This window comes from Syngnathus typhle, linkage group LG17, assembly GCF_033458585.1.
Source record: "Syngnathus typhle isolate RoL2023-S1 ecotype Sweden linkage group LG17, RoL_Styp_1.0, whole genome shotgun sequence".
Lineage (NCBI taxonomy): Eukaryota > Metazoa > Chordata > Actinopteri > Syngnathiformes > Syngnathidae > Syngnathus > Syngnathus typhle.
The window spans coordinates 5164212-5186773 of NC_083754.1; the positions used below are offsets into that span (position 1 = coordinate 5164212).

Consider the following 22562-nt stretch of genomic DNA (forward strand, 5'->3'; position numbering starts at 1 on the left):
GGAGAAATTAAAAATATAATTTACTCTTAATACCTTATTTCATACATTTTTGAAGGGAAACTATAACTTTCAACAGGGGGGATTTTTTTTTTAATAAGCTCGATAGGATTTACAGCATTCACATTGTAACATTTATTCATCATTGGCGGGATCACTTCAACAACTTTAAGCGCATTAGGCAGCCAGATGAATTTTAAATGATCGATTGTCGTCATTGAGTCTATTCCTTATTTAATGAATTAATCCATGCATTACGGATCTCTGATGGGTGCGCGCGCGTCCCCAGCCCAGACAACCGCGCGCCTGTCCTCCAGACGGCGGCGGCGACGAGGCGAAGGCGGCCTGGCTTGCCTGACTGGGATGAGCGCGGGACGCGACGTCAGAGCAACAAGCGAGCAGCTCAGCTCGGCCGGGCCACGTAGCGCCAGCGGGGCAGCTCAGGTCATCGGTGGGCACCCATCTGCAACGGCCCCGCGTCGCGGTTCATCGCGGGACAGCGGGTTTCTTCTTCACTCCCTCCCGCAGTTGAAGCAGCACATGAAACCCGGACTGTGAGCTACCCTGCCTGCATGCGCTCCAGGAGGAGGTCGCGAAGGTAAGCCTGCCAACCAGCCTGCCGGCCAACCATTAAGTCAGTTAGCCAGCCGGATGGTAACTTCATCCTGGATCGCTTATATGCATGACACGTCGGAAGATGCACTCATTGCTCACCGGTACCCGGTGACCAAAGCAGCGGTGACTATAGTTCCAGTGAGCGGCCGATTTTGTGACAGCGTCGATCCAGGGTGTCAAACGCAGCAACCCGGGTTGTCATTATTCTATAGGCAACCTTCCTATCGTAGACTCCAGATTAGCAACATTAGCAAAAGTGCATTTGTATGTGTGTATTTTCTATTTTATTTTAAATGTTCTTTCAAAAAGGGACACTTTCCCCCTCATCTGTCGATGTTTTTTGAGTTGCCTCTGCTCAAATATCTGACGTTACTGTTAGCTATGTGCTACTTAGCATCGCGTTTGGCGAATTTTGACTCTTGAATTCCAAAAAAACAAAAGTGAAAGTCTCATTTTAACTCGTTTTCAAATACGCTATTAGACTGCTGTTTACGTGCAATGCATTATCCGATGGATGAATTGTTGTGGAATATTTGACTCACACCTTTCAGCTAACGTAGCCAAGTTAGCTTGTGTTTTGTGAACAGGTTAAAACCTACGGTTGGGGGGGAGTAGCTTAGCATGCTAAGTAGCTCAAGTTAACCGGGCCTGTGCTGTGTTGGTACAGTTTTCTGCGTTTGTTTTAACCCTTTGCATACTTGCTGGTTACTACGTGGTTAACCATTGACTGGCAATGCCAACATGCACCCAGACGAGGTTGGATAATACGACTGACCTGTATCCATATTTAAAAAATGATGCGGTTCATTTTACAGCTTGTCAGTGATGACATTTGATGTATTTTTAGGAAAATATTCATCTTCCCACACAGGAAAGACAAAATTAGTTGAAACCACTACCTACAAAATGTCATAATGTGAATAAAACATTGTCAGACCAAGTCCTGACATGATGTGTGGAAAGTTGTAATAATAGGGGGAAGAAATTATAAAGTCATAATTTAAATAGTGAAAGTAATAATTTTGCAAGAATGTAGTTAATAGTATAGGAGGAAAAGCAAATCCTCCTTTGGGTGTAAAGGGATGTAATCTGTAAACTGGTCGTAATGAAACAGGTCAAAGGTCGCAGCATCACTAGGAAACCTGTTTTTCAAAAAAAAAAAATGTTGTAGCTGTCAGAAGCGGAAATCCTAACAATGTAAAAACTAGTAACAGTATAGAAATCTATCGTGGGAAAAGTCCGATTGTTATGATGATTAAAATGTTATAATGTAGAAGGACGTTGGGGTGTGAGTGACCCCCTGCACACAGTGAGTCCTTACGAGTTTGCCGCCATTGAGGAATGTGAACCCTCGCACCGTTCCTTCCCTGCAAGCGGCGAAAAGCTCATTAAATTGTGAGCGCCAGTAAGCTTGACTGCTTCCCAGGTCACTGTCAGTTCCACACTTGTGAACACTTGCCCTATTTGTGTTGCTGCCCGTAGTACTGCGCGTGATGTTTGCAGTGTGAAGCTTTCATCCGATCATCTAAAAGCCGCACTCACATTCTATCAGTTGATTGTGTGAGTCACGTTGCGGCCTACCACCAGAAGAAACCAGTTTTTGGTTTCTTGCACGTGTCTCTTGAGGCGCAAATGAAGTCGATTATCGTACTTTGTTTTTGCTGTGAATTACGATGTGACTTGCTAACCAGATTAATTTAGATCATCTGATGTTTTTTATTTTTTATTTTAGATTCTCAGAAACTCCAGATTTGAGAGGAATTCTTTGTATAGTAGATATTGAGAAGTCTGAAATTTGCCACATCAAAGTGCATTCTTTTCAGGCTGAGCGAAACTCTCAAATGACTCATCAACGATAATACGGAGCAGCGGAGGCATTTTGGGGTGTTGCGTAACCACAAGCCCTGCATGTGTCTTTTAATCAGGTTAATTTGTGAAGGGCAAAACGGGATATGATAAACCACTTCCGTGCCAGTGGCCGCTTTTTTCACGCAGTTTGTCTTCCCCTGTCATACACACTCGGGATTATCCAGTCGGCTTTGTGTCAAATACGGCCGAGTCACTCCATCACAACCCAGCTCGCTGTTCCCGTGCCATAGTAATGCTCCCGTTTAGTTCTTAACCGTGTTTTCATAGCATGTAAAACATGTTATGTGCATGAGTCCACACCCATCCATTTGTGAGGCCTTGTGGTTTGTATTCGCAGCAGCGCAACTGCGCTTGTGACTTTCATGAGCGTCGCTGGAGTTTCGCTATCAACTTTTGTTTTTGTATCGTGACACCGGAAGCAAGTATTTTTTTTTTTTTAGCCCTCCCAACTCATCAGTGTGTGTTTGTTTCCTCATAGGTGATGAGCCATTCATGGCCCCTGATGGCAAAAAGACGTAAGGTGGTCCTCTCTTCTTCCTCGCCTGCTCTGCCCGTCACAGGAAGTGATTTTAAGCTTCGTCGGGTTTTATTTTAACGCTCATGGAGGCACGCTCGCCGCAGGTTGCCTACCCCGGACAACATGGACGCTTTGTTTGAATCCGGTTGACTGTTTCGTACACCTCATCCCCTCCTTCCTGTCGAGGGAAGGTGGGGGTTTGGTGCACCTTACCCTTCAGCGTCATAAAGTTTCATGAAATCCTGCCAAAACCTCAAGGAGGAGGTCTCTGTCCCGTGCCCGGGCGGGATGTCACAGGAGGAGGGACGCAAGCCGCAGGTGTCACAGTCCTACTTCCACCCGCCAATCCCGGAGGTGGACCTGACAGGCAAGCTTTATAAGAGGGAAGCGGGTGGGAAACCCTACTCGGTCCTGGTGGACAACAAAATGGCGACCAAGACGGCGGCGGCGGCGGCCGATTCGGCTCAGCAGTATTTCCGTGAAGGCGCGGCGGGACAAGACGCACGTACGCCAGCGGATGAGGCGACCTCCGAGGAGACGGAAGAGGAGGATGACGAGGAGGAGGAGGAAGAGGAGGACGGCGAGGAGGAAGGTTTTAAGCGTGAGCAGATCATTGTGGAGGTAAACCTCAACAATCAGACCCTCCACGTATCCAAGGGCGATAACAAAGGCGGCGCAGCCGGAGACGATTCGGAGAGAGGTTGCAGCGAGGACAACGACGACGGGGAGGAGGACGAAGACGAGAGCCCCGAAGAGGACGAGGAGGAGGACGAGGAGATCGAAAGTCGGAGGACGAGGTCAAAGAGGGCCCACAGAGGTGCCAGTGGAGCTTCCTGCCAGCCGCAGCGGAAGAGTCTCCGGACGGCTCTAAACTCATCGGCGTCCGGGATGACCACAAGGGGGCGACGGAAACACGCCGCCGAAATGGCGAAGAGCCAGCGGCGCGCCACCCGCTCCGCCCCGCCGCCGTCCGCGGGCGCCACGCTGAGCGGCGGCAAGGCCGAGGGGGAGAAGGAGATGCTGGCGTGCGAAAAGTGCCCTCGCGTGTTCAACACACGCTGGTACCTGGAGAAGCACATGAACGTCACGCACAGGAGGATGCAGATCTGTGACAAGTGCGGCAAGAAGTTTGTCCTGGAGAGCGAGCTGGCCTTGCACCAGCAGACCGACTGCGAGAAGAACATCCAGGTGAGGACTCATGGGTCACACTCGTGCCGTGTCTCATAGTGTCTTAGGCAATATTCAAGTAAAGGTTCAATGAAGCTTAAGAGAATTAATAGCTAAGTAGCTATTAGCAATTTTTTTGCTGTACGTTCGATTTGAAGGGTATCAGGTGAGTATTCGACATACAGTATTTGTCCACAGTGTCTTGGTAGCATCGCCGTTTTCAGTCAGCAGAGGGAGCTAGAGTGTAAGGAAAGATAGATCATGTGTTGCTCATCATTGGCCGTTTCAGTTGTTCTTAATGTATCTTCTTGTATCTCCAGTGCGTCTCCTGTAACAAATCCTTCAAGAAACTGTGGTCGCTGCACGAGCACATCAAGATTGTGCACGGCTACGCCGAGAAGAAGTTCTCGTGCGAGATCTGCGAGAAAAAGTTCTACACCATGGCCCACGTCCGCAAGCACATGGTTGGTGAGTGAGGTGTAACAGTCCAGATGAAACTCAAGGATGATACATTTTTTTTTGCCATCATATATTTTTTTACTGAGTGACCGTTTCTGTTTATGTCCGTAATATGCTGCCCTTGTGTGGCCAAGTTTGGAACACTAGAAGAAGAAAAAAAATGTGGCTCCCCAATATTAACTTGAGTAAATTTGTGTCGCACAGCTCACACCAAGGACATGCCGTTCACCTGCGAGACGTGCGGCAAGTCGTTTAAGCGCAGCATGTCCCTCAAGGTGCACTCGCTGCAGCATTCTGGAGAGAAGCCCTTCCGTTGCGAGGTAAGCCCACTTCAAAAATTTTTGTTTTGGGTGCAAACGAAATGACCCAGTTACACGACTTTTTTTTTTTATTCTGATGGAAGAGTGGGTTGTTATTGCATCATGCTCGTAAAATGGTATATGTGACACTTGGCAGCAGATCCGCTTCAGTCCACAGCCATCAGTCAGCAAAAAGAATGTGTCAGGAAAGTTTAAAAAAAAAAAAAAAAAAATCATCCATTACAATGTCATCCGGTCAATTCAGTTCAAAAGCATTGAGTATCTGAATTTTCTCAACAGAGTTCTCAATTTGTGTGTCCCAATACTTTTGTCAACCACATAAAAAAAAACAACACAAAAGTGTTGCGGGGGCTTCCTAAACTTTAACGTTTTGAATTTATTCATGAATTCAAGCGGACAGATGGAGCGTTGTCCTTCACCCGAGGTCTTTCCGATGCCATGTGCGCACGGGTGGAGCCGCTCTAATTAAACGCGTGACGGCACCCTGCTCCTGTAGCGTGTAATTACCGGCTCACTATAGCAACGCGTAACATCTCGCCCGCTCTCCTCGGTGGTCTCGGCCCACGCCGCCGCCACCGACTCGAGTTCCACCAGGTGCTGCCTCCGAGCACTCTTTGATTTTGAGAAATCGAAATAACCCGATATATATGTTTGCGTTATCTGAACCTCCAGAACTGCGACGAGCGCTTCCAGTACAAGTACCAGCTCCGCTCGCACATGAGCATCCACATCGGACACAAGCAGTTCATGTGCCAGTGGTGCGGCAAAGACTTCAACATGAAGCAGTATTTTGATGAGCACATGAAAACACATACAGGTGAGATTTCAAAAAAAAAAAAAAAAAAAATAAAACCATCTATTTCTATCTGTGTTCCATTCTAAACTGGGTGAAAACGTGGCGTCTGGTTGCTGAACGTCGCCCGTTTGTTGTAATGAGAAGGCTTGCCTAACATGAAGAAGCGCTGTGCATATGTAATGACTAGCCGCACACATACTGCCGCTTCCATCCCTCTGATTTTCTCCCGCTGTTTTCCAAAACCGAGCTTTTGTGGTTTGTCCAGGGCTTCTATTTGCGACGTGTAATTACACAATTCTTTTCCCGTCCCAGGCACACCCAGGCAAAGCCTGCAATACCGGCTACACCCTTTAGAATAGCAATTTTCCAACTCGAAAAAATACTTCTTTAAGTACGACCATTTTGAGCATCTTTACAATACACGAGAATAAAAATATAAATATGACCTGAATTAATTTTTGAATCAAACTCCGAAAAGGAAAAATGCATCACATTAGAATGCAGTCCTGTACCCCACAATAGAACAAATTCCTCCCACTATAGCGTACTGCTTATATAAGATGGCCGTCACCTTTTCTAATGTTCAAGCTGGTTTGCCGGCGACATGGCGGATGAAGGCGTTTCAAAGAGCCCTTCTGCAGCCGGCGAAGGGACGACCGCGTGGGCGCCAGCGGGCGCATTGAATACCCGCGTGGGGGGGGGTTAATGAGAGTGGCACTTCCAACTGTTCATTTTCACGTCTCCTCAAAGTGTCAACTGTAATAGCTTCCTGACGAGTGGGCGGCTCGAAAATGGAATGGAGGCTTATTAGCATTGGAGGAAAAAGTCCAACGGGGAACATCTTGTTGTGATGTGCGGGAGAAAAGTAGAAGCGACTTTTATCCAAAGCCAGTTGGAGAGTTTGAGGAATATTGCGAGAAATAATGTCACATTTTTATTTAAATGAATTGTACCCCTGTCCTTACTGTCATTCCAATTCTTTTGTTTTCATCAGTCCCTCACACAATCGTTGTTTTCTTCACTGCGCAGGAGAGAAGCCGTTCATTTGCGAGATTTGCGGCAAGAGCTTCACCAGCCGACCCAACATGAAGCGCCACCGCCGCACGCACACGGGCGAGAAGCCGTACCCGTGCGAGGTGTGCGGCCAGCGCTTCCGCTTCTCCAACATGCTCAAGGCGCACAAGGAGAAGTGCTTCCGGGTCACCAGCCCTTTGGTGCTGCAGCCCGGCGGCCCGCCCCTCCCGGTCAACATCTTTGCCAGCACTTTCTCCTCCTCCTCGTCTGGACCTGGGACTTCCGCGGCCGCCCCGCCGGCCGTCACCGGCGCGACCACCCAGGCGCTCAACACGCCTCGAGCGGCCTTGCCCCAGCGAGGCCCTCTTGGACAAGCATTCACCCATGTGCAGCTCCAGCACCCCCAACAGCACCTTTCAAACACGCCGAACACACCCCACCATGCCCACCATCACCACCACCTGGCAGTGCCTCCGGTTTCCCACCTGCCCCCTCCCCCGGCCCTTTTTAAAAGCGAGCCCCTCAACCACTGTGGGCACGAAGACAGCACTTACATGCACCACTTGGCTTCTGCTGAGAAGGGTCCCGGAGCCCCTCAACATCACTGAATTACGAGAGCTCAGTCAGTACCATCAACAACTTCTTGGATAAAAGAAAAAAAAAAAAAAAATGTAAACAAGTGGGCCACTTTTTTTTTTTATACACCAACCATCCAGCACCAAGTTAAGCTGCGCTTTCACCGAGCAGATGTTTTTTTTATCCATTAAAAATAATAAGTCCGAAAATATTCTGCACTGCCACTTTCGTCGGGGTACCAGTTAGCGATGCGCCAAGAATTCGGTCATCGACTATTTCTATTTGGAAAATTGTCACTGGAGCAACACAACCAAAACAGCATGTTGCGTTGTAAGATTAGACAAGGAAAAAAAAAAAGGGGGACTGACGGTAGATCCGAAGCGTCAACCCGCCATAGCCAACCAAGTTGATGTTGCGGTATCTTTTTTTAGGAGATTCCCGATGCAGACGGGTCGAGTGTAACAACACAGAACTGTCTGGGTTTTTTTTTGTTATTGCTTGCCCAGAGGCTGAGCTGCTCTGCATTTGTTTACAGAGCAAATGTGTGGCTCCAGCCTGAACAACCTTCACCTGTCTGAATCGCTTGGCCTCTGGACCGAACTGGAAAGTTTGTCAAAACAACCAAACCACGGTCGAACCCAGTTGACTGTTTGGTGGAAACGTGGCTTAACGGTCGAGCCCGATTGTTATTCGAAGCATTTACACCGAATCCATTTTTAAAATCTTGGACCTTCTGAGCAGCCCGTCACATGTCAATTCATGTATGGGAGCTCCTCTGGAACACATTTTACATGTTTGAAAAACTCAGAACTGATACGGACCTCCTATTTAAAACAAGCTTGACAAGTATTCTCAAATGAATGGTGAGTGGACTTTTTTTTTTTTTTTTTTTTCCTGGTGGTCAAAAAATATTCTGTGAATGTTGTCGCTGGTTCTACCAGTCACGCAAGAACACAGTGCCATGGACTCCAGTGTGAGAGAGAGGAGGAGTTTGATTTTATTCCTATTTTTTTTTTTTAGACTTAAAATGAGCTGTTGGATCTGATGTAATTGTGGTGCTTTCCATTCCAATAGACACAAATTCTTAACTTTGGCTTCGCTGTTCAAAAATTCAATAACACCCTAACCTCGAACGGCGGCACACTCATGTGGAACCGGAGCAGGATGTGGTCATTCAGAAGAAACTCAGGTTTTGGTGGCTGTGAACAGATCAGTGCAACCTCCTCTCTCGTCCCATACTGCCACTGTGGGAGGCCGCATACAACTGGCCCCCCCAATCAGGATCTACCCAACCCCACCCACCTCTCTTCTGGTCTCCGCTACGCTGCTGTCAATAATACGGGTCGGCATGTTAAAACTCATTTAATATGCTCGCTATCCACACACACACACAGGTTGCTCAGTTTGCTTTGATGGTCTTTTTGTTTTGGTGTACCGCAGGGGTCTGTCTTTAGCCCATTGAATGTTGCCTACGCAATGTTTTTGCTTCTCATTTTTGGCCACCAAACAATGGAGAAAACGGCAGCCGCGTCACAGCTTCACATTACGCCAAGAAGTCGGTCGGTCGGATGAGAAATTGTATAAGCCGATGGTGTGAATGTTTCCTTATCGTAGAGCTTCGACTGTTATCCGACATACAGTACTGCGCAAAATATCTTTAGGATGTCCGTGGAAAAGATCAGCTAGATGATATGAACAAAATTTTGTTGCACAACCAAATTGAAATGTGCTTTACAATGTCAACATGGTGGACAAAAAAAAATCTTGCACCAAATTTTTGCAGTATTCAGCCCCCGAGTGGTAAAGATAAAACGTCCTTCCCCCTTCTGATTAATTGGACCTGCAGTTTGTCTTTATGTGGCACTTAGTTCCACATCTATCATCATCCAGTTGCAATACGGCTCTTTGTCTTAACTGATGCCTTTTTTTTTTTTTTTTTTTTGCGTGTATTCTCTGCACTTTAGCACTGCGTGGGCAAGGCGCAGGGAAGCGGCGTTTGTATTGTGGAAAAGGCTGCGGTCTAGCCTGCGAGCAAAAAAGGTCGAGGAGGTAAAGGAGAACAGTGGGTGATGTGGAAGGGACCATAGCAAAAAAAAAAAAGATGTTTCTACTCAAAATAGTGTCCCGGGGGAAAAAAAAAAGGAAAGCGTCTTCCTGCTTCCACACACTTGGCCATCCGAGCTTTGTCCGCAGTACATTCTTTTTATTTTCATGTTTTTGCTAAAATGGCTGAACCATGATCATGATGATACTCCTCCTTTCTTCGCTGCATAGAATGCACTTTCTACTAAAACTCTCGGCTAGTCGCGAAAAAAAAATAACATTGTATATTTGAAGATTCTAAGATGTTTTAAGAAAAATCATTATACTTCTTTCTCCCTTCTTTGTATTTTTAACCACTTAATGTAGCATTATTGTGTATTTTATTATTATTGTTATTATTATTATTGTATCTGGTACAAAATGTGCAGCTTTATAATGTCCTGGTTTGTCTTTATTTTTGTATATTCTCTGGAGATTCGAGGAACTTGGAGAGACAAGTTGGGCCTTTTTTTTTTTTTTTTTTTAAATAATGTAATGACTGCTAACTTTAAGTAAAAACAAGTAGCCACAAGTGTGACGCCTCGTCCGTCTGTCCGGCAACTACAAAACAACCTAGCACGAGATCATTTGGTAGCAGGCCAGATGTGGATCTCAAACACTGTCCCAATTTTAGGGTCAGTAGGGACGCTTGCTCGCTGCACGTGAAGCCTCAACTATTTGTTGATTCCGTTTTTTTTTTTGGGAGATAACCGCTAGCTTGTATCATGTTCAAGTGCATTGACCTTGAGCTGCTGATCAAATATGACGGTAGTTAAGAGTTTCTAAGAAATGAAACTTAATGGGATTATTTACTTTACACAAGAACAGTGGAGAAAATGAAATTGTCAGAAAATCCACCTAAAATGGCTCCTTCCAACCAAATTGGCAGATTCCCTGTTGAGTTTTTGAGCATGTGTTGATGTCGGTATTAGTGCTGCAATTAACGAATCTTTGTAATTAATGAATGTGTGAGCGTTTTAGTCATTTTGTGTTGTGTGTGAGTTGTGTAGATTGATTTGTGGAATTCTGTTTAGTGTGTAATAGTATTAGTGTTATTCATCATGCATTTGGAGTTTCTTTGTGTGTTGGTTTGTGAGTGTGAGACAGCAGGTGTTACTGCGGCGGGGGAGTCCAAGTGAGGCGGCTGGGTCTGGAGAGCCGTGATTCACCGCCAGCGTGTAGGCGGTCGGCCAGCGAGCTTGGGCGATAATAACACGCTGTGGAACATTTCTTTCTTTTCCCTTTTGGATCAGCACAATGCAGGCAACCGGCTGCGAGTTGTTCTGTTGCTGTAATGGTCGTAATGGGACAACACACTTAAGAGGAGAAGTTGCCGGGTCTTAAACTGGCCCACATTAACCTTGATTTTGATAAATATTCAGAACTCATTGTAGTAGGTCTAGCTTTCTAGTCTTCTACTTTTGTCCAGTTTATAGTATAGTCATCCAATTTGGTTATCTTTAAGTACACAACCCAGCATGCAGTCTTCAGTCTAGCAGTCCAGTTCTTAATTTAAAGCAGACTAAACTAGACCAGTTCTTAGTTTAGACTAGACCAGTCTTGTAGGTTGGTCAAAAGCAGACTTCATTGGGTAGTGTATTTCTTAAACCAGACTACACCAATTTAGTCAAGTCTAGCAGTAAAGTCCAATTTCTACAACAGCAGACAAAATGCACGTGAACGCGCACAGCAAATGGGAGGGCGGACTCGGCGCTGCGTGCACGCGGAGGCGCGTTCGGGTGTCCCATAAAACCACCCGAACTCCTCGCTCTCCTCTCAATGCGACAGGACCGAACCTCAAAACGACTGACCCACACAAGTATGTATTTGTATTTTTTTTATTTAAATACACAACAGTAAACATTTTCGGGAAATTAGGTCAAATATTTCAAATGATTTAAAAGCCGGTTTGCACGCTTGCGATAGTGTTTTGAATATTTAATTACGAAATTTACGATGCATGGAAAATCATAAAAGGCGTATGCAGAAGTGTTTATTTTTATTTTTTTGCGTCACATTAATATACAACCACTTATTTTTTTACGTTCTTATTTTATTTTCATCTTATGGGCTCTGTGGTATTGTGTAACGTATTTGCCCAGTTTCTTATTGTCTTTTCCTTAAAAATTACAGGCGGACATCTTGAAGGAACGCCCGGCAGTTGATTTTTGCCCACGACGCACACTTCCCAATAGTGAGTTAAAGAAAAATAACATTTTTTGAATGGGTCACTTTATTAGGCACCGGGTAATTAGATGAATTTATACGAGTGCGATTAATAACACTGCCCTCTAGCGGCCAAGTAAAGGAAGCGCAGTAACTGCATGAACTGATGGACAAATTTACATTCTTTGCAATTTATTTGATCATATTAAATTACTGTAAGTTTTTAAAACTAAAATACCATGGGGTAATAATTTCAATAATTTATATATTTATAGAATTTATTTTAAAAACATAAACATCTTTCAATTATTTTGAAGTAATAATGTTTTCCTTCAGTAGTCTGCCTCAGCGTGGGATGCAGTAAACGAGGTGTGACAGTCATGGGGGATTCGTTCTTCAACTGCTGTTATTTCCCACCTCAACCCCCAGGCGAGGAGGAGCCCATCGGCTCCCGAACCCGCGGCGAAAGCAGGATGGCCTCTCGCATCTCCCCAGACAAGCGCTTCCTCATCTTCTTTGACTTTGACCTGACCATCGTGGATGAGGACAGCGACGACTCGGTGGTGCAGGCGGCGCCCAACCAGCATCTGCCCACCTGGTTGAAGGACACATACCAACCGGGCCACTATAACGAGTACATGCAACGGGTGCTGGCCTATCTGGCTGAGCAGGGCGTGACCGAGAGTGAACTCCGCATGGTCATGGAGAAGCTACCCTCCACCCCGGGGATGATGGCGCTCTTCCAATTCCTGCGTAACCGCCCGCCGAACGACTTCGAGGTGGTCCTGGTGTCGGATTCCAACACCTTCTTTATCGAGTCCTGGCTGAGGCGATCCGGCGCCCGGTCCGTCTTCCATCGCATCTTCTCCAACCCCGCCAACTTCAACAGAGACGGGCGACTGGTGCTGAGGCCCTTCCACTCCCACGAATGCCCACGCTGCCCTGAGAACATGTGCAAGCAGAAGGTGGTCCGGGAGTACGTCGTACGGCGGACCCAGGAGAGGGGCCGCCCATACCAGAGGGTCTTCTACGTGGGCGATGGTGCCAACGACTTCTGCCCGGCGCTCGCCATGGGGCCCCGGGACGTGGCCTTCCCGCGACGAGACTTCCCCATGCATCGCCTCATTACTGAAATCCACGAGGCCATGCCAGGGGAATTCAAAGCGGTGACGGTGCCCTGGACCTCCGCTGAGGAGGTGATCCAACGCCTTAGGAAGCTTGTGAACGAGTAAGGCCGTGAATTAGGACAGAAATTGGAATCCATCAATTACACTGGGGGCAGATACGGAATCAGCACAAAATGTCTCGAAAACAAAACTGAAAACTAAAAATTGTTGGCCCAGTGTGATTAGTCGTTGCAAATAATTGTTGGAGAGCACTACTCATCTGCAATCAGCAGAGGTGCTATTGAGTTCGTTTTAAATAGTTTGCCCTCCAAAGAAGAACATAAAACCAGCTATTCAAGTCAAAAATGTTAACAATGCATCAATAATTTTCCCTATTAATTTATCAAGGCAATTTATCTAAATGCCCGTCCTTAATAAATTGACATATACTTGACCATTTTAGAGCAAATTAATGAAAAACTGAGCAGAAAATGATATCAATGAAGACAAGATATATAATATTTTTAAATTATTTGTCCCTGTATCCTCCCAGAAAAGGTAATCGGCCTACCAGAAACAACATTGAAGGCAATAATATTATTGTTTTGGGTCATTCAAGTCATATATGTTTGTTTAGCTATCATGTCCTTGTATTTTTGGCCTTCATGGCGCAGGGGCACTCAAGATCTGCCCTCAACGATCAATACAAAGCTCTTAAATGTGTGTATCTTATCTGATAGCAATACCTGTTAAATGTTTGTCTTGTGTCTTGCGTTAAAGCAGTCGTCCTGCAGAAATATTCTTTTACCGAGGTGCTTCTTTTCAAATATTTTATATATGTACTGTAGGCGTTCTCAATGTTTTGTGTCTTTTACTCTGTAGGCTAACGTCTACTTGAGGAATTTGTTACCAGCAGCAATACGGAAATAAAGCCATCAACTAAAATTGTGTGTGTTTTTATTTGTGAAACCTTCAGCAACGATCAGGTTTGGACGGGGAGAAAATAATAGGCCCTGACATTGATGACTGAGACCGGCCTCTCATAAATACTAGAGTACAAATGAGTTATTTATGTACATTCCACCCAAAATAATTTATTTCAGTATTATCCAAAGCTCACTTCAAATTATTGCGGTTAAGTGTAGTACATATAATGTAGCATGTTCAGGTACAGTAGGCTATATAATTTTGACAAAATTATTTGTTGTACGTATTCTCAAATTACTATTATTACGTTTTGCATACAGCCATTCTTATTTTAAAAAAAACTATTATTCAAAATACATTAAGTTATGATTGTATACCTAAAATGACCTAATCCTTTTTCCAAAATAATAGTCTGCGTTCTGTAACTCTCCACTCGTTACGAAGGGGGCGACAGTGAGTACACTAGAGTGATTATTCGCTGTTTTAGCAAACGAAGAAAATAAGAGACCGGAAGTGCCGTTTCATACGCATGGCGCTATTTGGAAAATAGAATAACTTGCTAGGTGCTAAACGGATTTCTACTTATAATTTTGCGCATCGTGCGTCATTCCTTTGCTGTAGCAGAATACAGGTAAATATGCCTTCTCAATTAGATTAGGAATTCATTGTAGAAAACTAGCATTGCTCTATTACAACCTTAACGTAACGCTAACGTTGTTTCGGGTGTCATTCATTCTTTACCTCGCTAGCCGGCTAGGATGCTAATTGTGTCCTGAAATCATATTTCGCTAAATTCAGAAATGTAGGGGGTAATATCTGCACCTTCTCAGAAATGCAAATGACGCATACTTATTTGACGAGTGAATACTACATCTCTATTGTGATGTAAGAAAAATACTGAAGCTAAATTAGCATTAGCCGCATAGTAAGGTCACATTATCTTGAGTAACAGTAACTTCATAAATTAAGGTTTAAATTTTGGTTACCTGGTCGGATGACACTTACTGGTGTATTTAAAATATAGAGTCTTTTTTTTGTATTCGAGCTTCAGTTTTGTAATATATCTGTTTACATCGTCATTGTGGTATTTATATTATATCTTTTCAACTAACAATATAAATTTCTTGGCCAAGTTCTCTGTCAAATGGAGGCTGATCTGTACGACGAATTTGGCAACTACATTGGCCCAGAGCTCGACTCTGACGATGATGATGAGAACGACTTGAATGCAGAGGACCGAGATGGAGATGAGGTGTTGTGTTGCTCTTGTTTTGATAGAATGTGTCACAGTATTGCAATAACATGTCCTCTTTCTGGTGCAGGGCAACGTGGAAGATGATGATGAGCCGGCCGATGCCGACGAGGACGTGCCCGGCATGGAAGTGGTACTGCATGAGGACAAGAAGTACTATCCGACTGCCGAGGAGGTGTACGGGCCAGAAGTGGAAACCATCGTCCAGGAGGAGGACACGCAACCTCTCACAGGTTAGAGATGAGAGACTTGATGCTCAATTTTGACTTACCAACATTTGGGGGGATTGTTATTGTGGTTGTAGTGGCATGTAAATATACTTTGTGATTCATTTCGACCTCTTCCATCATTTTATGTACTCAACACTCCTCTCTTGCCGTCCAATCAGAGCCCATCATCAAGCCAGTACGACACAAGCAGTTCACCCTGATGGAGCAGGAATTACCAACTACAGTTTACGACATGGAGTGAGTAAGGACAGCTAAGGCTGCAGCAATTATACAAATAGCTCAAAACATTATTGCCGTAAAGTACAATGATGAAATAAGAGTAAATAAAGAAATATAGAAAGATTTCTATTCTGGAAAATGCTCATATTTGTCAGCATGTGCTTTAGTCATCTCTAATTGTCATTCAACTCCTTCAACCAGATTCCTCGCCGACCTAATGGATAGTCCTGAGCTGATCCGTAACGTCACCTTGTGTGGTCACCTCCACCATGGCAAGGTGAGACTATTCTCGCCATCTGCGTGCCCAAAAAATAAAAAAAACATATACTCTCTGAGACAAACCCGACGTAACATGTCTTTGTTTTTCTTTTAAGACCTGCTTTGTGGACTGTCTGATTGAGCAAACACACCCGGAGATCAGGAAGAGAGATGACATGGATGTGAGTTTGCCATCTGTGATAAGTGCTCACCTTGTGTCAAATGACTGCAGACTAACACCAGGCTTGCTTATCCTTTCAGCTCCGGTACACAGACATCCTCTTTACCGAACAGGAGGTGAGCGTGAGATTTTAGAAAAATGAACCCGTGTCACAATGAATGTGAATATTGTTCTGTTTGCATTTCGCAGAGAGGCGTAGGCATCAAGAGCACGCCTGTCACAATGGTGCTGCCTGATTCCAGAGGCAAATCCTACCTGTTAAACATCATGGACACGCCAGGTACTCCACCTTCATATTGTGACATCACCATCAAATAGTCAACACCTTCCGTTTCCCCAAACAGGTCACGTCAACTTCTCAGATGAGGTCACATCCAGCATCCGCATCTCGGACGGCATCGTCCTCTTCATCGACGCGGCCGAAGGAGTACGTTGTCATGCCGCAGCGGTGGCAGCCATTTTGGGAGCCGTTCACATGACTCACAGTGTTGTTGGACCGCAGGTGATGCTGAACACTGAGCGGCTGATCAAGCACGCCGTCCAGGAGCGCATGGCCATCACCATCTGCATCAATAAGGTGGACCGGCTCATCGTGGAGCTCAAGCTGCCGCCCACGGACGCCTACTACAAACTCCGCCACATTGTGGACGAAGTCAACGGTCTGCTTAAGTAAGCGGCCGTCGCGCTCTAAACATCCCGCGACGTGGCGGCGTGTTCATTAGCGCCGCTTTCCCCCTCCAGCACATACTCCACCGATGAGAACCTGGTGGTTTCTCCTCTCTTGGGCAACGTGTGCTTTGCTAGTTCCCAGTACAGCATCTGTTTCACCCTGGGCTCCTTTGCAAAGATCTACGCAGACACTTACGGTGAGATGACTGCACACCAACACGCAAACAAGCCTCCTTTCTTATGAGTGTGTGTTTATTTGCAGGTGATGTCAATTACACTGAATTTTCCAAGAGACTCTGGGGGGACATTTATTTTAACCCCAAAACGTGAGTGTTTACCCAATATTTGACATTTAAATATACGTTTTCTCAAGTCTTTTGCGTGTGCGTGTGTTTTTGTGTGTGTGTGTGTAATTTAGGCACAAGTTCACCAAGAAAGCTCCCACCAGTAACTCCCAGCGCAGTTTTGTGGAGTTTGTCCTAGAGCCACTCTACAAAATCCTTTCACAGGTTGGGTACAAAATCCTCATAAAAGCCCACGAGGTCCAATTTTCCTAAAGCCGTCGTTTTGTTTAGGTGGTGGGAGACGTAGACACGTCCCTCCCCAGGGTTCTGGATGAACTCGGGGTCCACCTGAGCAAAGAAGAACTGAAGCTGAATATTAGGCCACTGTTGAGGCTGGTGTGCAACCGCTTCTTTGGAGACTTCACTGGTATGTTGCTTTTTTTTAATTTTTATTTATATATATATATATATATAAAAGAAAGTCAGTCATATGTGACAAACATAAGCCACGCTTCTATCAGGGTAACAATATGTCGTATGACCTGTCTCTGCAGGCTTGGTGGACATGTGTGTGCAGCACATCCCCTCACCACAGGAGGGCGCTCGGAACAAGATAGAGCACACTTATACTGGAGGTCTCGACTCTGACTTAGGGGAGGCCATGACTGAGTGTGACCCTGAAGTGAGTTTTTATGAGCGATTTGTAAAGGTGGAAAATAGAAACATAAAAAAAAAAAGCGCACGATTACTCCGATATTTAATACAAGCACATCAAACATCTTTAATTAATTTAACCTAAGCCTTTCTTTGCATCCCCTTGTTCAGGGTCCTCTGATGTGCCACACCACCAAGATGTACAGCACAGAGGACGGCGTTCAGTTCCACGCCTTTGGGCGCGTGCTGAGCGGAACCATCCAGGCGGGCCAGCCCGTCAAGGTGTTAGGCGAGAATTACACCCTGGAGGATGAGGAGGATTCCCAAATCTGCACCGTCGGCCGGCTCTGGATTTCCGTCGCCAGGTGCGCTTCGGGGATTCAGACTTTTTAAGGTTGGAGTCGATGTCTCATGAATGAAATCCCACCTGCTCCATATTTTGAAGATATCAAATCGAAGTGAATCGAGTCCCAGCCGGCAACTGGGTGCTCATCGAGGGGTGTGACCAGCCCATCGTCAAAACGGCCACTATCACAGAGCCCCGAGGGAACGAGGAGGTCAGACTCCGCCGACGCTAACAAACGGCGGTTAATTAAATACAAACCAGTGTCATCATCAACTTCTTGCTTTCGCCTCAGGCTCAGATTTTCAGGCCGTTGAAGTTCAACACAGCGTCTGTGATCAAAATCGCAGTGGAGCCCGTTAACCCGTCAGAGCTGCCCAAGATGTTGGACGGGTTGCGTAAGGTCAACAAGAGTTACCCCTCCCTCACCACAAAGGTGTGTCACATTAGTCAAGTAGTTCCGCCGGCGTCTCCAGATGGAGCAGCTTTGTGCTTGATGTGTGTTTTTGTTTGTTTTCATAGGTGGAGGAGTCAGGAGAGCACGTCATTTTGGGCACAGGGGAGCTCTACCTGGACTGTGTCATGCACGACCTGCGCAAGATGTATTCTGAGATTGACATTAAAGTAATTGACATTCAGTTGTGACATAGCTCCAGGGTTGTTTTTGCTTTTATTTTGAGACAAATCTCTTCGTGTCCATAGGTTGCCGACCCGGTGGTGACCTTCTGCGAAACGGTCGTGGAGACGTCGTCTTTAAAGTGTTTTGCTGAGACGCCGAATAAAAAGTGAGTATTGGGTTCACGCTCTAGTACTGGAACTCGTGGCCAGTGAGGGTTAGGGTCAGTGTTGGCCTCACTCCCTCCTCCCCTTCTGGTGTCAATTTAAGTGATTGACAGCTGACCGTGCGTTGCCATTGACAGGAACAAGATCACCATGATCGCCGAGCCCTTGGAGAAGGGGCTGGCCGAGGATATCGAGAACGAGGTGGTGCAGATCACTTGGAACAGGTATGACGGCGGCCATCTTGTAGCTTGCGTACGCGTTGAATTAAAACAGCTGCGTCGTACGGCAAGACATTTGCGTAACGGCTCCCGAGACGGCGCCGTATTTCTCTTTTATCCTTCAGTTAGCGGCTGACAAATGCCTAGGCACGCAGGAGTGACCATTTGGTCTTTTAATTAAACGTCATGATGGAAAAATGCAACACAGCCACTTGTACGTCAGATACTCCGAAAACGACTTCATATTCTTTTTAATTTTTAAATGGCGTGCCACAGCCTGCTGACTTTTAATCCAGCCGAGTGTATTTTTTTTTTTCCTGGAATTAAATTGAATTCAATGATTTGTTTTACGGGGCATTTCTCTTGTGGAATATTTGGACAGAAAATAAAAGATGTGCTGTGTTCGATGAAAAGAACGTTGGAGCTCTTTTTAAGAGCCTCCTCGCTATTGATCGGATCACTTACGCTAATTGAAAATGCTCTGAAAGCACACAAGATTTGGAATCCCTATGGTACAAAGTGTGTGCGCTTGTGTGTGTTTGCATGTGTGTGCCCGTGCAGGTGCGACGCCACCGCAAAAGCGACACTTCACACCCCATTAGACCGAAACGCTTCCTCTTCCATTAACCCCTAATCAACTAATCTCCTTTATGTTGCAGCTGACACTTGAGGCAAAGCACCTTTCTTAACCGCTTCCTCTCTTCTCCTCCTTTAGGAAGAGGTTGGGTGATTTCTTCCAGGCAAAGTACGACTGGGATCTGCTGGCCGCCAGGTCCATCTGGGCCTTCGGACCTGACACGACGGGGCCCAACATCCTGGTGGACGACACGCTGCCCTCGGAGGTCAGAATTAACGTGGAAGCAAATGAGTCATAGTATTCATCAGATGTTGTGACAATGTTGCAAATGTTTTTTTTTTTTTTTTGGGTCAATTCTTGTACTTGACAGGTGGACAAGGCGCTGCTGGGCTCGGTGAAAGACAGCATCGTTCAGGGTTTCCAGTGGGGCACCAGGGAGGGGCCGCTTTGTGACGAGCGTAAGGACCATCTCGCTTTAAAGCCAACCAATCATGGAGATATTTTGGAGTCTTCGACATGGATGCCTTTCAGAATGTCTTTTTGACCTTCTTCTCCCTCAGCCATCAGGAACGTCAAGTTCAAGATCCTGGACGCTGTCATTGCTCAGGAGCCGCTGCACCGTGGAGGGGGCCAGGTCATCCCGACCGCCAGGAGGGTGGTGTACTCGGCTTTCCTCATGGTGAGCTCACCGCCCCGACCCCCGCCCCAACCCGCTTTCCCGTCCGCCATTAGACTTTTCTTTAATGTTCCATTACCCTGATTACACTTTGCATTTCGCTGACGATCGTTCTCCTTAATTGCGGCGCCGTGACGTTTCTCGTGCACACTTTTTGGCCGGTCTCCTCGTTTCCTTTTGACCATGTCACCTATGGATGTGTTCACCGAGGTTGTTCTGGTTCTTTTTGTGTACGTTGCAGGCCACCCCGAGGTTGATGGAGCCGTACTACTTCGTGGAGGTTCAGGCGCCGGCCGATTGCGTCTCCGCCGTCTACACGGTGCTCGCCCGGAGGAGGTCGGTGTCCGTCCCGAGCACTTTGAACCGCAGAGCCGGGATTCACTCCGTTGTCGTTTCACAGAGGCCACGTCACGCAAGATGCGCCCATCCCGGGCTCTCCCCTCTACACCATCAAGGCCTTCATCCCGGCCATTGACTCATTCGGCTTCGAGACCGACCTTCGCACGCACACTCAGGGGCAGGCCTTCGCTCTGTCTGTCTTTCACCACTGGCAGGTAGGAATCAATTTTACGCCACACGTGTCGTGAAGACATGAATGTCAGCTTTGCTCCATCAGTCTCAAACAGCAGCGAACTGAAGCGGCAATGTACGCCGAAGCAGCCAACAAAAACCCGCCGCGCTGCCCGCATCACGTCCGCAGCTCGGTCTCAATCACCGCTGACGCGCAGCAAGTGTTGAGTCATTAAGATTTAAGCCCCGTCTCGGACTGCCATGTCCGACATGTGTTTGAGCGCGCTCTCAGCGGCTGTCGCCCGACGTTAAGCTCCACTTAGATGAGATGAGTGCTTATTATGGCAAAGTCCTTCATCGGGAAGCCGCGTCGACGGCGTCGTGTTAGCACCTGAACGCCTCCGTAGCAGCGTGCGGTAATAAAAACCGCTTCTGATGTTCACTTGAAAGCTTACAATTGAAAAATTTTCCAGTCAAATATGAGCATTCTTTCTCCACAATTCATGTTTCAATAGTAAGCGAAAATGTCCTATAAATAAAGCCGTCCCGGAGGAATGATGTATCCCGCCAAGCCGCGAGCCGGTGTCCTTGTCCCTCGTGGATCCGCCCGATGGCCTCCAGCAGCATAATGACGTATTTACTTACTCGGGGTCCATCTTTTGCCACCGCTACAACGTTGACCATAACAGATTGATTCAGCTTCCCCTGGACGACACTCTGTTTGCCCCCATTAAACTCGTTAGTGCGCTGGTGGTCTGCCAGTGCCGGCTTGTAATCGATGTCAACTTACTGTTCCGTCCATCTGTTGATTTGCCTTCAGCCTCTCGAGTGACGGTTTCCTCCCCATGTGTTGTCTCATCCTGAGGCCACAAAACCCGTCTTCAGTTTTTTCGTGGCTTACTTGCGAGACAATCACTGTCATTTAGGTCGCCAACTCCGATACTACACCTCATAATTTAAAAAGCCAATTTATGGACAGAGGAAGTTTTATAGGAAAACAAGAAGAAGCCTCATGGAAGCTCATGACGTGCTTGTGGTTGGCACCATTCATCAGCCAAATCAGCTTGGCGGGGGAAAAGAACTTGCTTAACCTGCCAACGTTGCATCGATGCCAACGTTGGTCACACGTCTTGCGTCCATCATCGTGATGGATGCGCTCCTGAGTCAGTGGCAGCGGTGCCACACGCTCACCAATGAATCAGATGAGAAGCAGATTAAAAAAAAAAAAAAAACACACACCAAAAAATAAAAGGTGTCCACTCAGCAGGACCGCCAAGCATCTTTCGCATTTGATGGATTTTTATTTTATTTTTTTCTCTCAGCTTGATACTAATGAGAAATGTTTCAAGTGGACCACGCAAATGTATCTTGCGGACATGCTTCTTGTCCTGTGATATAATGTGTGAATTTGTTTCCGTGAGTAAAATTGATTTGGTAGATTGTTTTCTGAGCTTGGTTCACACAACAAAATGAAACCCGTGACTCAAGGGAGCAGCGAAGTTCAAAAGCTGTAACGTGTTTTCCAGATTGTTCCCGGCGACCCGCTGGACAAAAGCATCGTGATAAGACCCCTGGAGCCTCAACCTGCCCCCCACCTGGCTAGAGAGTTCATGATCAAGACCCGACGGCGCAAGGTCAGCCTCTTCTCCTTCTTTCTGTTGCTTCCCCCCCCCCCCTTTCACAACTGACACTTTGTATCGTTTGTGTGGCAGGGTTTGAGCGAGGACGTAAGCATCAGCAAGTTTTTCGACGATCCTATGTTGTTGGAGTTGGCCAAGCAGGACGTGGTGCTAAATTACCCCATGTGAGTGCATCTACACTGCGGCGAAAACTTTTTAAAATTTTTTTTTATTAAATACACAAATCAATGTACATCCTGGTAAATATACATTCATCGTGGTTCTTAGTATTTCGATAAAACTGTTGTAGAATACACAAAACCACCCAAAAAACGTTTTTTAAGAACATGCTGTTGATTTGAATAATAAAAATTCAAATAAAAATGTTTGTACTTGAATTTTGTTCAATTCTTTTCCCCCTCAACAAAAGTCGATGTCGCTAAATCAACTTTACAATTTCTTATTCTGTATAATAACA

General features: G+C 46.1%; 3 protein-coding genes across 7 annotated transcripts; all 3 read left to right on the plus strand.

Annotated features, from left to right (window-relative positions):
- Positions 1 to 287: 287 nt before the first annotated feature.
- znf652 (zinc finger protein 652) lies at positions 288 to 9476 on the plus strand. 3 transcript variants are annotated; one of them, XM_061302980.1, is made up of 6 exons: positions 288 to 595; positions 2960 to 4186; positions 4486 to 4633; positions 4829 to 4944; positions 5617 to 5761; positions 6770 to 9476. In XM_061302980.1, exons 2-6 carry the CDS (start codon positions 3233 to 3235, stop codon positions 7360 to 7362), a joined length of 1956 nt encoding a protein of 651 aa, XP_061158964.1. In that variant the 5' UTR covers positions 288 to 595; positions 2960 to 3232; the 3' UTR covers positions 7363 to 9476. The 3 variants fall into 3 exon arrangements, with proteins under 3 accessions (XP_061158964.1, XP_061158965.1, XP_061158967.1); XM_061302981.1 differs by lacking the exon at positions 288 to 595 and adding an exon at positions 615 to 750; XM_061302983.1 differs by lacking the exon at positions 288 to 595 and adding an exon at positions 779 to 876.
- Positions 9477 to 9620: 144 nt separating this feature from the next.
- phospho1 (phosphoethanolamine/phosphocholine phosphatase 1) lies at positions 9621 to 13629 on the plus strand. 3 transcript variants are annotated; one of them, XM_061302985.1, is made up of 3 exons: positions 9621 to 11231; positions 11546 to 11606; positions 11915 to 13629. In XM_061302985.1, exon 3 carries the CDS (start codon positions 11959 to 11961, stop codon positions 12808 to 12810), a length of 852 nt encoding a protein of 283 aa, XP_061158969.1. In that variant the 5' UTR covers positions 9621 to 11231; positions 11546 to 11606; positions 11915 to 11958; the 3' UTR covers positions 12811 to 13629. The 3 variants fall into 3 exon arrangements, with proteins under 3 accessions (XP_061158969.1, XP_061158970.1, XP_061158971.1); XM_061302986.1 differs by having other exon boundaries at positions 11918 to 13629; XM_061302987.1 differs by having other exon boundaries at positions 12008 to 13629.
- A 454-nt stretch (positions 13630 to 14083) lies between these two features.
- Positions 14084 to 22482, plus strand: eftud2 (elongation factor Tu GTP binding domain containing 2). The gene is made up of 28 exons (XM_061303922.1): positions 14084 to 14242; positions 14745 to 14863; positions 14934 to 15096; positions 15252 to 15330; positions 15514 to 15589; positions 15687 to 15752; positions 15832 to 15867; positions 15941 to 16031; positions 16096 to 16178; positions 16254 to 16420; positions 16493 to 16617; positions 16683 to 16746; positions 16839 to 16929; positions 16996 to 17131; positions 17259 to 17386; positions 17530 to 17723; positions 17804 to 17915; positions 17997 to 18137; positions 18224 to 18325; positions 18404 to 18486; positions 18622 to 18708; positions 19418 to 19544; positions 19650 to 19737; positions 19840 to 19958; positions 20197 to 20291; positions 20356 to 20509; positions 21992 to 22099; positions 22178 to 22482. The coding sequence occupies exons 2-28, from the start codon at positions 14756 to 14758 to the stop codon at positions 22271 to 22273; spliced, it is 2919 nt and encodes a 972-aa protein (XP_061159906.1). The 5' UTR covers positions 14084 to 14242; positions 14745 to 14755; the 3' UTR covers positions 22274 to 22482.
- The last annotated feature ends 80 nt before the right edge of the window (positions 22483 to 22562 follow it).